The following is a 16664-nucleotide window of genomic DNA, read 5'->3' as shown; positions in this document are numbered from 1 at the left end:
ATAACTAGACTAAGATGATAATACTTCTGTACTTTAACTGTAGATACTATAACTACACAAAGATGATAATTCTTCTATACTTTAACTGTAGATACTATAACTACACAAAGATGATAATACTTCTGTACTTTAACTGTTGATATTATAACTACACAAAGATGATAATACTTCTATACTTTAACTGTTGATACTATAACTACACAAAGATGATAATACTTCTGTACTTTAACTAGATACTATAACTACACAAAGATGATAATACTTCTGTACTTTAACTGTAGATACTATAACTACACAAAGATGATAATACTTCTGTACTTTAACTAGATACTATAACTACACAAAGATGATAATTCTTCTGTACTTTAACTGATACTATAACTACACTAAGATGATAATACTTCTGTACTTTAACTGTTGATACTATAACTACACAAAGATGATAATACTTCTGTACTTTAACTGTTGATACTATAACTACACAAAGATGATAATACTTCTGTACTTTAACTGTAGATACTATAACTACACTAAGATGATAATACTTCTGTACTTTAACTGTAGATACTATAACTAGACTAAGATGATAATACTTCTGTACTTTAACTGTAGATACTATAACTACACTAAGATGATAATACTTCTGGACTTTAACTAGATACTATAACTACACAAAGATGATAATACTTCTGTACTTTAACTGTTGATACTATAACTACACAAAGATGATAATTCTTCTATACTTTAACTGTAGATACTATAACTACACAAAGATGATAATACTTCTGTACTTTAACTGTTGATATTATAACTACACAAAGATGATAATACTTCTATACTTTAACTGTTGATACTATAACTACACAAAGATGATAATACTTCTGTACTTTAACTGTTGATACTATAACTACACTAAGATGATAATACTTCTGTACTTTAACTGTTGATATTATAACTACACAAAGATGATAATACTTCTGTACTTTAACTAGATACTATAACTACACAAAGATGATAATACTTCTGTACTTTAACTGTAGATACTATAACTACACAAAGATGATAATACTTCTGTACTTTAACTGTTGATATTATAACTACACAAAGATGATAATACTTCTGTACTTTAACTAGATACTATAACTACACAAAGATGATAATACTTCTGTACTTTAACTGTAGATACTATAACTACACAAAGATGATAATACTTCTGTACTTTAACTGTAGATACTATAACTACACAAAGATGATAATTCTTCTGTACTTTAACTGATACTATAACTACACTAAGATGATAATACTTCTGTACTTTAACTGTTGATACTATAACTACACAAAGATGATAATACTTCTGTACTTTAACTGTTGATACTATAACTACACAAAGATGATAATACTTCTATACTTTAACTGTTGATACTATAACTACACAAAGATGATAATACTTCTGTACTTTAACTGTTGATACTATAACTACACTAAGATGATAATACTTCTGTACTTTAACTGTTGATACTATAACTACACTAAGATGATAATACTTCTGTACTTTAACTGTTGATACTATAACTACACTAAGATGATAATACTTCTGTACTTTAACTGTTGATACTATAACTACACTAAGATGATAATACTTCTGTACTTTAACTGTTGATACTATAACTACACTAAGATGATAATACTTATGTACTTTAACTGTTGATACTATAACTACACTAAGATGATAATACTTCTATACTTTAACTGTAGATACTATAACTACACAAAGATGATAATACTTCTGTACTTTAACTGTTGATACTATAACTACACAAAGATGATAATACTTCTGTACTTTAACTGTAGATACTATAACTACACTAAGATGATAATACTTCTGTACTTTAACTGTAGATACTATAACTAGACTAAGATGATAATACTTCTGTACTTTAACTGTAGATACTATAACTACACTAAGATGATAATACTTCTGGACTTTAACTAGATACTATAACTACACAAAGATGATAATACTTCTGTACTTTAACTGTAGATACTATAACTACACTAAGATGATAATATTTCTGTACTTTAACTGTAGATACTATAACTACACTAAGATGATAATACTTCTGGACTTTAACTAGATACTATAACTACACAAAGATGATAATACTTCTGTACTTTAACTGTAGATACTATAACTACACTAAGATGATAATACTTCTGGACTTTAACTAGATACTATAACTACACAAAGATGATAATACTTCTGTACTTTAACTGTTGATACTATAACTACACAAAGATGATAATTCTTCTATACTTTAACTGTAGATACTATAACTACACAAAGATGATAATACTTCTGTACTTTAACTGTTGATATTATAACTACACAAAGATGATAATACTTCTATACTTTAACTGTTGATACTATAACTACACAAAGATGATAATACTTCTGTACTTTAACTGTTGATATTATAACTACACAAAGATGATAATACTTCTGTACTTTAACTGTAGATACTATAACTACACAAAGATGATAATACTTCTGTACTTTAACTAGATACTATAACTACACAAAGATGATAATTCTTCTGTACTTTAACTGATACTATAACTACACAAAGATGATAATACTTCTGTACTTTAACTGTTGATACTATAACTACACAAAGATGATAATACTTCTATACTTTAACTGTTGATACTATAACTACACAAAGATGATAATACTTCTGTACTTTAACTGTTGATATTATAACTACACAAAGATGATAATACTTCTGTACTTTAACTGTAGATACTATAACTACACTAAGATGATAATACTTCTGTACTTTAACTGTAGATACTATAACTACACAAAGATGATAATTCTTCTGTACTTTAACTGTAGATACTATAACTACACTAAGATGATAATACTTCTGTACTTTAACTGTAGATACTATAACTACACAAAGATGATAATACTTCTGTACTTTAACTGTTGATACTATAACTACACAAAGATGATAATACTTCTATACTTTAACTGTTGATACTATAACTACACAAAGATGATAATACTTCTGTACTTTAACTGTTGATACTATAACTACACAAAGATGATAATACTTCTGTACTTTAACTGTTGATATTATAACTACACAAAGATGATAATACTTCTGTACTTTAACTGTAGATACTATAACTACACTAAGATGATAATACTTCTGTACTTTAACTAGATACTATAACTACACAAAGATGATAATTCTTCTGTACTTTAACTGTAGATACTATAACTACACTAAGATGATAATACTTCTGTACTTTAACTGTTGATACTATAACTACACTAAGATGATAATACTTCTGTACTTTAACTGTTGATACTATAACTACACAAAGATGATAATACTTCTGTACTTTAACTGTTGATACTATAACTACACAAAGATGATAATACTTCTGTACTTTAACTGTTGATACTATAACTACACAAAGATGATAATACTTCTGTACTTTAACTGTTGATACTATAACTACACAAAGATGATAATACTTCTGTACTTTAACTGTAGATACTATAACTACACTAAGATGATAATACTTCTGTACTTTAACTGTAGATACTATAACTACACAAAGATGATAATACTTCTGTACTTTAACTGTTGATACTATAACTACACTAAGATGATAATACTTCTGTACTTTAACTGTAGATACTATAACTACACAAAGATGATAATACTTCTGTACTTTAACTGTAGATACTATAACTAGACTAAGATGATAATACTTCTGTACTTTAACTGTTGATACTATAACTACACAAAGATGATAATACTTCTGTACTTTAACTGTAGATACTATAACTACACTAAGATGATAATACTTCTGTACTTTAACTGTAGATACTATAACTACACTAAGATGATAATACTTCTGTACTTTAACTGTTGATACTATAACTACACAAAGATGATAATACTTCTGTACTTTAACTGTAGATACTATAACTACACAAAGATGATAATACTTCTGTACTTTAACTGTAGATACTATAACTAGACTAAGATGATAATACTTCTGTACTTTAACTGTTGATACTATAACTACACAAAGATGATAATACTTCTGTACTTTAACTGTAGATACTATAACTACACAAAGATGATAATACTTCTGTACTTTAACTGTAGATACTATAACTACACAAAGATGATAATACTTCTGTACTTTAACTGTAGATACTATAACTACACTAAGATGATAATACTTCTGGACTTTAACTAGATACTATAACTACACTAAGATGATAATACTTCTGTACTTTAACTGTTGATACTATAACTACACTAAGATGATAATACTTCTGTACTTTAACTGTAGATACTATAACTACACAAAGATGATAATACTTCTGTACTTTAACTGTTGATACTATAACTACACAAAGATGATAATACTTCTGTACTTTAACTGTTGATACTATAACTACACAAAGATGATAATACTTCTGTACTTTAACTGTTGATACTATAACTACACAAAGATGATAATACTTCTGTACTTTAACTGTAGATACTATAACTACACAAAGATGATAATACTTCTGTACTTTAACTGTAGATACTATAACTACACAAAGATGATAATACTTCTGTACTTTAACTGTTGATACTATAACTACACAAAGATGATAATACTTCTGTACTTTAACTGTAGATACTATAACTACACTAAGATGATAATACTTCTGTACTTTAACTGTAGATACTATAACTACACTAAGATGATAATACTTCTGTACTTTAACTGTTGATACTATAACTACACAAAGATGATAATACTTCTGTACTTTAACTGTTGATACTATAACTACACTAAGATGATAATACTTCTGTACTTTAACTGTAGATACTATAACTACACTAAGATGATAATACTTCTGTACTTTAACTGTTGATACTATAACTACACAAAGATGATAATACTTCTGTACTTTAACTGTAGATACTATAACTACACAAAGATGATAATACTTCTGTACTTTAACTGTAGATACTATAACTAGACTAAGATGATAATACTTCTGTACTTTAACTGTTGATACTATAACTACACAAAGATGATAATACTTCTGTACTTTAACTGTTAATACTATAACTACACAAAGATGATAATACTTCTGTACTTTAACTGTAGATACTATAACTAGACTAAGATGATAATACTTCTGTACTTTAACTGTTGATACTATAACTACACTAAGATGATAATACTTCTGTACTTTAACTGTAGATACTATAACTACACTAAGATGATAATACTTCTGTACTTTAACTGTTGATACTATAACTACACAAAGATGATAATACTTCTATACTTTAACTGTTGATACTATAACTACACAAAGATGATAATACTTCTGTACTTTAACTGTTGATACTATAACTACACAAAGATGATAATACTTCTATACTTTAACTGTTGATACTATAACTACACAAAGATGATAATACTTCTGTACTTTAACTGTTGATATTATAACTACACAAAGATGATAATACTTCTGTACTTTAACTGTAGATACTATAACTACACTAAGATGATAATACTTCTGTACTTTAACTAGATACTATAACTACACAAAGATGATAATTCTTCTGTACTTTAACTGTAGATACTATAACTACACAAAGATGATAATACTTCTGTACTTTAACTGTTGATACTATAACTACACTAAGATGATAATACTTCTGTACTTTAACTGTAGATACTATAACTACACTAAGATGATAATACTTCTGTACTTTAACTGTTGATACTATAACTACACTAAGATGATAATACTTCTGTACTTTAACTGTAGATACTATAACTACACAAAGATGATAATACTTCTGTACTTTAACTGTAGATACTATAACTAGACTAAGATGATAATACTTCTGTACTTTAACTGTAGATACTATAACTACACTAAGATGATAATACTTCTGGACTTTAACTGTTGATACTATAACTACACAAAGATGATAATACTTCTGTACTTTAACTGCTTGCACTATAATTTTAACAAAAAAAAGTACTAAAGAATAACATTGGTAGTTAAAGTCTGAGTACTTCATATACTCTTTAGTAGTTTTAACTTTAGTAAAGTATCAATGAGCTTATGATGCTTTGAAATGAGCAAAGTACTAATATTTCCACTACTAATATTGGATTAAAAAGTACAACAATTAAACATTAAAGTGAAGTGAAGTAAAAGTAGGAAATACTTAATTGAAGTACCACTGTCTTGAGACATGAGTAAGATGTAGCACTTGAGTAAAGAGACTTCGTTACTTTCCACCTATAAGTCAGGTGGGATCAAACAGCGGCCCGTGGGCCAAACGTGGCCCCTGATAAACGCTTCTTCACGTTAGATTCAGGAGCCACATAGAAATATATATCCCTACAATATATAGAATGAAATAATAAAAATGACACTTAACCCCAAATTGCTCCCGTAGTTGTGCCTACGGTGTAGAAATGTGATAGACTCTGAATTGTAAGTCGCTTTGGATAAAAGCGTCTGCTAAATGACTGTAATGTAATGTAATGTGATGTAAATAACAGTTTAACTAAGAAGACTGAGTGAGTTGAAAGGAGACTTTGTTCTATTTTCTTCATCATAAACTTGTGATTTATAGTTTGTTTGGTGTTATTAATGTTTAGTACAGAAACCGACTCAATGTGAAGAAAAGCTGGAGATGAGTTTATGTTTATCATCTTTAATAGGAGTTATTATGAGTTTTTACATTAGTTGTTACATTAGTTGTTACATTAGTTGTTACATTAGTTATTACATTAGTTGTTACATTAGTTGTTACATTAGTTGTTACGTTAGATATTACATTTGTTGTTACATTTGTTATTGCATTAGTTGTTACATTTGTTATTACATTAGTTGTTACATTAGTTGTTACATTTGTGATTACATTAGTTGTTACACTAGATATTACATAAGTTGTTACATTAGTTATTACATTAGTTGTTACATTAGTTGTTACATTAGTTGTTACATTAGTTGTTACACTAGATATTACATTAGTTGTTACATTAGTTATTACATTAGTTGTTACATTAGTTATTACATTAGTTGTTACATTAGTTGTTACATTAGTTGTTACATTAGTTATTACATTAGTTGTTACATTAGTTATTACATTAGTTACATTTGTTATTACATTAGTTGTTACATTTGTTATTACATTAGTTGTTACATTAGTTGTTACATTAGTTGTTACATTAGTTGTTACATTTGTTATTGATCACAGAATGAGTTTGTAACGGTGTTTGTTGTGTTTGACAGGGCAGCACAGAGGGGTGGAGTCAGTCCCACAGCCAGGTGGTGAGTCAACTCATTAACATTATCATTAATTATGTAATAACATCAAGAAACTAGAATTACATGTAATAAAGTGATAATAATATGAGATATAATCCTGACACATCCTTTATTTTAATATAAGAATAAAGTTACATTTCTTCTTCTTTAACAATTTTTTAAGATAAAATGTGTAAATATTAATCATGAAAATAATAATCAGTGGAAGTGTATTTATTTAAGTATTGCACATCTCATATGATATATGAAGCAGTACTTTACTACTAATCTATGTATTAGTACACAAAGTATCTGTAATTGGCTCCATGTTGATGAGCTGTAACATTAAAATGCTCTAATATGTATTTGTTAGTGATGTAAACAGAATAATGTAATATTACACTTTTAAAGGAGCTTTTACTTTTTTACTTTAAAAAGTTATAAATAATGTTTTCAAAGTTAATAATAATGTTCAGTCAGTCATGAAAATATTAAAGAATGTTTTTAATATAATAAAGCTTATCCGGGGTCGGGTCACGATGGCAACAGGCCAAGCAGGCTGACCCAGACTTCCCTCTCACCGGCAACATGTTCCAGCTCATTCTGGGGAATCCCAAGGCGTTCCCAGGCCAGCTGGGAGATGTAATCCCTCCAGCGTGTTCTGGGTCTTCCCCGGGGTCTCTTCCCAGTTGGACGTGCCTGGAAAACCTCCAGTGGGAGGCATCCAGGAGGCATCCTAATTAGATGCCCGAACCACCTCAGCTGACTCCTTTCGACGCGAAGGAGTAGCGGCTCGACTCCAAGCTCCCTCCTGATGACCGAGCTCCTTACCCTATCTCTAAGGCTGAGCCCGGCCACCCTACGGAGGAAGCTCATTTCGGCCGCTTGTAGCCGTGACCTTGTCCTTTCGGTCACGACCCAGAGTTCGTGACCATAGGTGAGGGTAGGAACGTAGACCGAGTGGTAAATTGAGAGCTTTGCCTTCCGGCTCAGCTCCCTCTTCACCAAGACGGTCCGGTGCAGCACCTGCTTTACTGCTGCAGCCGCACCGATCCGCCTGTCCATCTCCCGCTCCATCTTACCCTCACTCGTGAACAAGACCCCGAGATACTTGAACTCCTTCACTTGAGGTAGGCACTCCATCCCCACCTGGAGGGAGCAATCCACCGGTTTCCGGCAGAGCACCATGGCCTCAGATTTGGAGGTGCTAACTCTCATCCCCGCCGCTTCACACTCGGCTGCAAACCGCCCCAGTGAATGCTGGAGGTCACGATCCGAGGAGACTAACAGGACCACATCATCTGCAAACAGCAGAGAGGCGATCCCGAGACCCCCGAACCTGACGTTCTCCACCCCCAGGCTGCGCCTAGATATCCTGTCCATGAAAGTCACGAACAGGACCGGAGACAAAGGGCAGCCCTGGCGGAGGCCAACACCCACCGGGAACGTGTCTGACTTATTGCCGAGAATGCGGACACAGCTCCTACTGCAGTCGTACAGAGACCGGATCGCCCGTTGTAATGGGTCCGGCACCCCATACTCCCGCAGCACCCCCCACAAGAACCCCCGAGGGACCTGGTCGAAAGCCTTTTCCAAGTCCACAAAGCACATGTAGATTGGTTGGGCAAACTCCCAGAACCCCTCCAGTAGTCTTGCGAGGGTAAAGAGCTGGTCCACTGTTTCACGGCCGGGATGGAATCCGCATTGCTCCTCTTGAATCTGAGGTTCGACAAACGGTCGGAGCCTCCTTTCCAGCACCCTGGCATAAGCCTTCCCCGGGAGGCTGAGTAGTGTGATACCCCGGTAATTCGAGCACACTCTCCGGTCCCCCTTTTTGAAAATGGGAACCACCACCCCGGTCCATGGGCACTGATCCCGACCCCCATGCGACATTGAAGAGGCGTGTCAGCCAGGACAGCCCAACTATGTCCAGCGCTTTCAGCATCTCAGGGCGGATCTCATCCACCCCCGGCGCCTTGCCACCAAGGAGCTTTTTGACTACCTCAGCGGCCTCTGACAGGGATATGGGTGAGCCTCCCCCTAGATCTTCAGGCGCTGCCTCCTCTGCAGAGGACATGTTGGTCGGGTTTAGGAGTTCCTCAAAGTGCTCTTTCCACCGCCCGACGATGTCCTCTGTCCGGGTCAGCAGGCCCCCCCCCCCCCCCTGCTGAGAACAGCCTGGGGTAAGCCCTGCTTTCCCTTCCTGAGCCGTCGGATGGTTTGCCAGAACCTCCTTGAGGCCAACCGAAAGTCCTTCTCCATGGCCTCCCAGAACTCCTCCCATGCCCGAGTTTTAGCATTCGCGACCACCGCAGCTGCAGCCCTTCTGGCCTGCCGGTACCTGTCAGCTGCTTCGGGAGACCCCAGGGCCAACCAGGCCTTGAAGGTCTCCTTCTTCAGCTTGACGGCTTCCCTCACCTCCGGTGTCCACCACCGGGTTCTCGGGTTGCCGCCACGACAGGCACTGATGACCTTCCGGCCACAGCTCCTAGCGGCCGCGTCCACAATAGAGGCTTTGAACATGGTCCATTCGGATTCCATGTCCCCAAGCTTGCCGGGTCTTTCCAACCAGTTCCCCTGCCATCTGATCCAACTCACCACCAGGTGGTGATCAGTTGACAGCTCTGCTCCTCTCTTCACCCGAGTGTCCAAGACATAGGGCCGCAAATCAAATGATACGATTACAAAGTCGATCATTGATCTCCGGCCTAAGGTGTTCTGGTACCAGGTACACTTATGAGCCACCTTATGTTCGAACATGGTGTTCGTTATGGCCAAACCGTGGCAAGCACAGAAGTCCAATAACGAAACACCATTCGGGTTCAGATCGGGCAAGCCGTTCCTCCCAATCACCCCCCGCCAGGTTTCTCCGTCATTGCCCACGTGAGCGTTGAAGTCCCCCAGGAGAACTATGGAGTCGGTAGGTGGCGCCCTTTCCAGGACCCCTCCCACCGACTCCAAGAAGGCCGGATACTCTGAACTGCTGTTTGGTGCGTAAGCACAAACCACAGTCAGAGCCTTGCTCCCCGCAACCCGTAGGCGCATGGAGGCGACCCTCTCGTTCTCCGGGGAGAACTCCAACACAGCGGCCGGGGGCTCGTGAGTATCCCCACTCCCGCCCGGCGCCTCTCACCCTGTGCAACTCCGGAAAAGGACAAAGTCCAACCTCTCTCCAGGAGCTTGGTTCCAGAGCCAGCGCTGTGTGTGGAGGTGAGTCCAACTATATCTAGCTGGTATCACTCCACCTCCTGCACCAGCTCTGGCTCTTTCCACGCTAGCGAGGTGACGTTCCACGTCCCTAGAGCTAGTCTATGCTGCCGGCGATCGGCTCGCCCAGGCCTCCCGCCTGACCCGCCGCCCGGTCTGCATTGCACCCGACCCCGATGCTTGTCCCTGCGGGTGGTGGGTCCACAGGGTGGCTGCTCCATGCTGTTTATTCGGGCTGAGCCCGACCGGGCCCCATGGGCGAAGGCCCGGCCACCAGACGCTCGCCGACGAGCTCCCCTCCTGGGTCTGGCTCCGGGAGGGTGCCCCGGTTTCCCTGGTCCGGGCGAGGTGGCTAAAGTCCGTGGGCTGCTTATCATTAGGGTCGTTTGAACCGCTCTTAGTCTGGGCTCTCCCCCGAGACCTGTTTGCCTTGGGAGACCCGACCAACAACATAGCTCCCAGGATCACTGAGCCACTCAAACTCCTCCACCACGTTAAGGTGGCGATTCGCGGAGGAGATAGTTCAGTAAAAGTACTTTAATTATAAATATTATGAAATAAAGACACATTTTGTTTATTAGTTGAAAGTTTTCAGAAATATAAACTTTATTAAGACGCAGTCGGCAAACCTAATTATAATATATATATATTAGTGCTGGGCAACGATTACAATGTTTAATCGTGATTAATCTCATTGTTATGGCAAAGTCCAATAATGAATTATAAAGTAGTGTATTGTGCACTTTTATTTTAAAGTGCTGCTCTATGAACTAAAGGTGAATAACATTTGGTGTAAACACTTTAAACACATCAGGTTGTTGTTAGCAGCAGTGTTCTCTTCACACAGCAGCAGTTCTATCTCTTCACTATCTGTGCTCAGTGTGTGAGTGTGTGTGAAACGTTCCACTGCTGTGCAACAGGAACAACATGTTTCAGCACGTTTCATCTACATGTGTGTGTTGTGTCTTCATGACAGTCAGAGCATGTGAATGCAGCTCTACTCTTCATCACTATGATGCTGTAACTCAGAGGTGATGAAGGTGACCCAGCTCTACTCTTCATCACTATAATGCTGTAACTCAGAGGTGATGAAGGTGACCCAGGGATGTCCAGTAGTCTCCAGTGAGAGCAGCAGCTGCTGCTCGTTGTAACGCCGTCGCTTTAGTCGTCCTCTCCTTTAACACAACTCGTGTGTTCTTCTGGTGACGGTGCGTCTTGAGGCTCATACGTGACGTCATTCGTTGAAATCCTAAAGCTGCGTTCACACCAAACGCGACGTGAACGCACCTTGAGAACGTTCCTCAGACCAACACTAACCTGCAGTTTGTCTCCACTTCTCTGTTAGCTTGTGTTGCTTTAGTTTATCTCTACTTCTCCCACACGCTGCATCAACGTAGTCAAGACTTCCTCCACCGCTGCCAGTGAGCAACGCACTTTACAAATAAAATGCGTTAACGCGCAATAACATAATTGTCGGCGTTAATTAATTAATGCGTTAACGCAATAATAACTCGTTAACTTGCCCAGCACTAATATATATATAATATTTAAAGTCACTTGTTTCAATAAGAATACGTTTTATTTAATGTGGTTTAATAATTAAGTAAAGTTAGCATGATTAAGTTTATCTGTATAATTAATTCATCTTGTTTAATAATTTATTTTCAAATCTTTTTATTGATTTTGCAAATACTTTAGACAGAAGTAGAACAGGACTACCCCCAAAAAAGTTGTGATATACAGGATATTGCATTCAGTTGCGAGTCTCTTGGAGGTCGTGTAACTGTGACAAACTGCCACTGAATACAGAAACTACAAATTCAACCAACAAACAAACAAACATCACTCTGAGGAGGTATGGTATAAAGATCGATTCAACCAGAGACAAAAGATCCCCAGAACGACAACCACAGTAACAACAACAACAAATACAAATAAACAGAAACTAAGACAAAGAAAACTAAAAATAACAAAAATAAATAAACTACAAAAGGAAAAGAAAAGGGAGGGGGGGGGGGGGTGGGGGGCGTCTGCTAGTTCACTTTTTGGATCGCAGCATCGTTCAAATAGTTCATGAAAGGTTTCCAGGTCTCTTCGAAGGATTCACTGGAGTCTCTGAGTGAGAATCTGATCTTTTCAAGTTTTATATGATTTAAGATCTCTATTAACCAGCTGTTATGTGAAGGTGCTTTAGTTGAAGAGTGTTTTAGTTGAAGTCTAGAGTGTTTTAGTTGAAGAGTGTTTTAGTTGAAGTCTGAAGTGTTTTAGTGTTTTTCTTTCAGCGGCACTTTAATGCTTCAGTTGGATGGTTTTCCTACTGGAGACGGTGTTCAGGTAAACATCTCTTTATGACTCATTAATAATCAATCTGTAATAAACGTCCTTTCATGACGTATTAATAACATATGTGTGCGTGTCTCTCTGTGTGTCTGTGTGTCTCTCTGTGTGTACATGTGTCTCTGTGTGTGTGTGTGTGTGTGTGTCTCTGTGTGTGTGTCTCTGTGTGTGTGTCTCTGTGTGTGTCTCTCTGTGTGTGTCTCTGTGCGTGTGTGTGTGTGTGTGTGTGTGTGTGTGTGTGTGTGTGTGTGTGTGTGTGTGTGTGTGTGTGTGTGTGTGTGTGTGTGTGTGTAGGCTGATCGATCAGCTGACAGACTGACTGGATCAATGATGGAGCTCCAGATGTTACAGGAGGCCCTGAAGGTGGAGATCCAGATCCATCAGGTACTCCTGAAGTCCTCCTTTAGTGTCACAGCTCAGTCAGCTGCTTTCTGTTGTTGTTTACTTTTACTTCTTCCTCTTGTGTTTTATATTTCACCTCTTTTTACTGAAAGAACATGAACAGAGATTGTTTTTATTCTGCTCATTGTTCATCAATATTACTGCGTGTTATTTGAAAACACATTTATTTATAGTTTTTATTGACTAAATTAACACTGTAGGTCTCTGAGTTTATATAAACTTTATACTGAATATTTAAAGAACGTAAAACGCATGAAGAAGAACGTTTAGTTCAGAATTAAGAAGCTCTACTGAAGCTTGTGTTTACACACAATTAGTGCTGGGCAAGTTAACGCGTTATTATCTCGTTAATGCATTCATTAATTAACGCTGACAATTATTTTATCGCGCGTTAACGCAGTTTTTAAAAAAATTATTATTAAACGACATTTTTAACACAAGAACCAGCAGCGAGCGGTGAACAGCTGTTTGTGTGGCGTCTCTTCCTGTTTCCTTCACCTACACTCCCCTGGGTCCTAAGTCCCTCCATGTACAGCTTCTTATCACCCTCTATGTACCAACGTACATTTATAACAAATACCACACATATTACGGTAATCAGCGTTGCATATGTGTCTGACCACAATACCAAAAAAAGCAAAAAATAAATGATTCATTTAAATTATTGTTTTAGAGTTTTTAAAGTGTTTTGTTTGTAATATGTATAATAAGCATCATTTAGTATCACTACTGAGAATTTAACAAACATAAAAACATGACGTAGATAGGTTTGCAGTTTTCAAGAAGTATATTTAAATATCATCTCTTACACACATGAAGATAAAGTTGTGAACACCGGCTGAATATCTATGATCAGAATCATTATAACTGTGTTATAACTGCTGCTGTGTAAAGGGAATACTGCTGCTAACAACAACCTGATGTGTTTAAAGTGTTTACACCAAATGTTATTGACCTGTTGTTCATACAGCAGGACTTTAAAATAAAAGTGCACAATACACTACTTTAGAATTCATTATTGAACTTTGTGCATAACAATGAGATTAATCGTGATTAAACATTGTAATTGTTTAATCGCCTCCCAGTGGGAGGCGTCCAGGAGGCATCCTAATTAGATGCCCGAACCACCTCAGCTGACTCCTTTCGACGCGAAGGAGTAGCGGCTCGACTCCAAGCTCCCTCCTGATGACCGAGCTCCTTACCCTATCTCTAAGGCTGAGCCCGGCCACCCTACGGAGGAAACTCATTTCGGCCGCTTGTAGCCGCGACCTTGTCCTTTCGGTCACGACCCAGAGTTCGTGACCATAGGTGAGGGTAGGAACGTAGACCGAGTGGTAAATTGAGAGCTTTGCCTTCCGGCTCAGCTCCCTCTTCACCAAGACGGTCCGGTGCAGCGCCTGCTTTACTGCTGCAGCTGCACCGATCCGTCTGTCGATCTCCCGCTCCATCTTACCCTCACTCGTGAACAAGACCCCGAGATACTTGAACTCCTTCGCTTGAGGTAGGCACTCCGTCCCCACCTGGAGGGAGCAATCCACCGGTTTCCGGCAGAGCACCATGGCCTCAGATTTGGAGGTGCTAACTCTCATCCCCGCCGCTTCACACTCGGCTGCAAACCGTCCCAGTGAATGCTGGAGGTCACGATCCGAGGAGGCTAACAGGACCACATCATCTGCAAATAGCAGAGAGGCGATCCCGAGACCCCCGAAACTGACGTTCTCCGCCCCCAGGCTGCGCCTAGATATCCTGTCCATGAAAATCACGAACAGGACCGGTGACAAAGGGCAGCCCTGGCGGAGGCCAACACCCACCGGGAACGTGTCTGACTTATTGCCGAGAATGCGGACACAGCTCCTACTGCAGTCGTACAGAGACCGGATCGCCCGTTGTAACGGGTCCGGCACCCCATACTCCCGCAGCACCCCCCACAAGATCCCCCGAGGGACCCGGTCGAAAGCCTTCTCCAAGTCCACAAAGCACATGTAGACTGGTTGGGCAAACTCCCAGAGCCCCTCCAGTAGTCTTGCGAGGGTAAAGAGCTGGTCCACTGTTTCACGGCCGGGACGGAATCCGCACTGCTCCTCTTGAATCTGAGGTTCGACAAGCGGTCGGAGCCTCCTTTCCAGCACCCTGGCATAAGCCTTCCCCGGGAGGCTGAGTAGTGTGATACCCCGGTAATTCGAGCACACTCTCCGGTCCCCCTTTTTGAAGATGGGAACCACCACCCCGGTCTGCCATTCCATGGGCACTGATCCCGACCCCCATGCGACATTGAAGAGGCGTGTCAGCCAGGACAGCCCAACTATGTCCAGCGCCTTCAGCATCTCAGGGCGGATCTCATCCACCCCCGGCGCCTTGCCACCAAGGAGCTTTTTAACTACCTCAGCGACCTCTGCCAGGGATATGGGTGAGCCTCCCCCTAGGTCCTCAGGCGCTGCCTCCTCTGCAGAGGACATGTTGGTCGGGTTTAGGAGTTCCTCAAAGTGCTCTTTCCACCGCCCGACGATGTCCTCCGTCCGGGTTAGCAGTTCCCCCCCCCCTGCTGAGAACAGCCTGGGGTAAGCCCTGCTTTCCCTTCCTGAGCCGTCGGATGGTTTGCCAGAACCTCCTTGAGGCCAACCGAAAGTCCTTCTCCATGGCCTCCCCGAACTCCTCCCATGCCCGAGTTTTAGCATTCGCGACCACCGCAGCTGCAGCCCTTCTGGCCTGCCGATACCTGTCAGCTGCTTCAGGAGACCCCTGGGCCAACCAGGCCTTGAAGGTCTCCTTCTTCAGCTTGACGGCTTCCCTCACCTCCGGTGTCCACCACCGGGTTCTCGGGTTGCCGCCACGACAGGCACCGATGACCTTCCGGCCACAGCTCCTAGCGGCCGCGTCCACAATAGAGGCTTTGAACATGGTCCACTCGGATTCCGTGTCCCCAACCTCCCTCGGGATGTGTGAGAAGTTCTTCCGGAGGTGGGAGTTAAAGACCTCCCGGACAGGGTCCTCCGCCAGACGTTCCCAGTTTACCCTCACTACACGTTTGGGTTTACCGGGTCTTTCCAACCGGTTCCCCTGCCATCTGATCCAACTCACCACCAGGTGGTGATCAGTTGACAGCTCTGCTCCTCTCTTCACCCGAGTGTCCAAAACATACGGCCGCAAATCAAATGATACGATTACAAAGTCGATCATTGATCTCCGGCCTACGGTGTTCTGGTACCAGGTACACTTATGAGCCACCTTATGTTCGAACATAGTGTTCGTTATGGCCAAACCGTGGCAAGCACAGAAGTCCAATAACGAAACACCATTCGGGTTCAGATCGGGCAAGCCGTTCCTCCCAATCACCCCCCGCCAGGTTTCTCCG

General features: G+C 39.6%; 1 protein-coding gene across 1 annotated transcript in view; it reads left to right on the top strand.

Moving 5' to 3' along the window:
* Window positions 1-7351: 7351 nt before the first annotated feature.
* phf21ab (PHD finger protein 21Ab) overlaps window positions 7352-16664 on the top strand; it is a 36556-nt gene continuing 27243 nt past the window's right edge. Inside the window, 3 exon segments of the mRNA XM_076077566.1 lie at window positions 7352-7390; window positions 12856-12907; window positions 13205-13294. Coding sequence (XP_075933681.1) covers window positions 12866-12907; window positions 13205-13294 — 132 coding nt within the window. The 5' untranslated portion in view covers window positions 7352-7390; window positions 12856-12865.

The sequence above is a fragment of the Anarhichas minor genome, unplaced genomic scaffold (assembly GCF_050575085.1).
Source record: "Anarhichas minor isolate MPS153535 unplaced genomic scaffold, ASM5057508v1 ptg000061l, whole genome shotgun sequence".
NCBI lineage: Eukaryota > Metazoa > Chordata > Actinopteri > Perciformes > Anarhichadidae > Anarhichas > Anarhichas minor.
This window is presented reverse-complemented; position numbering and strand designations above follow the sequence as displayed.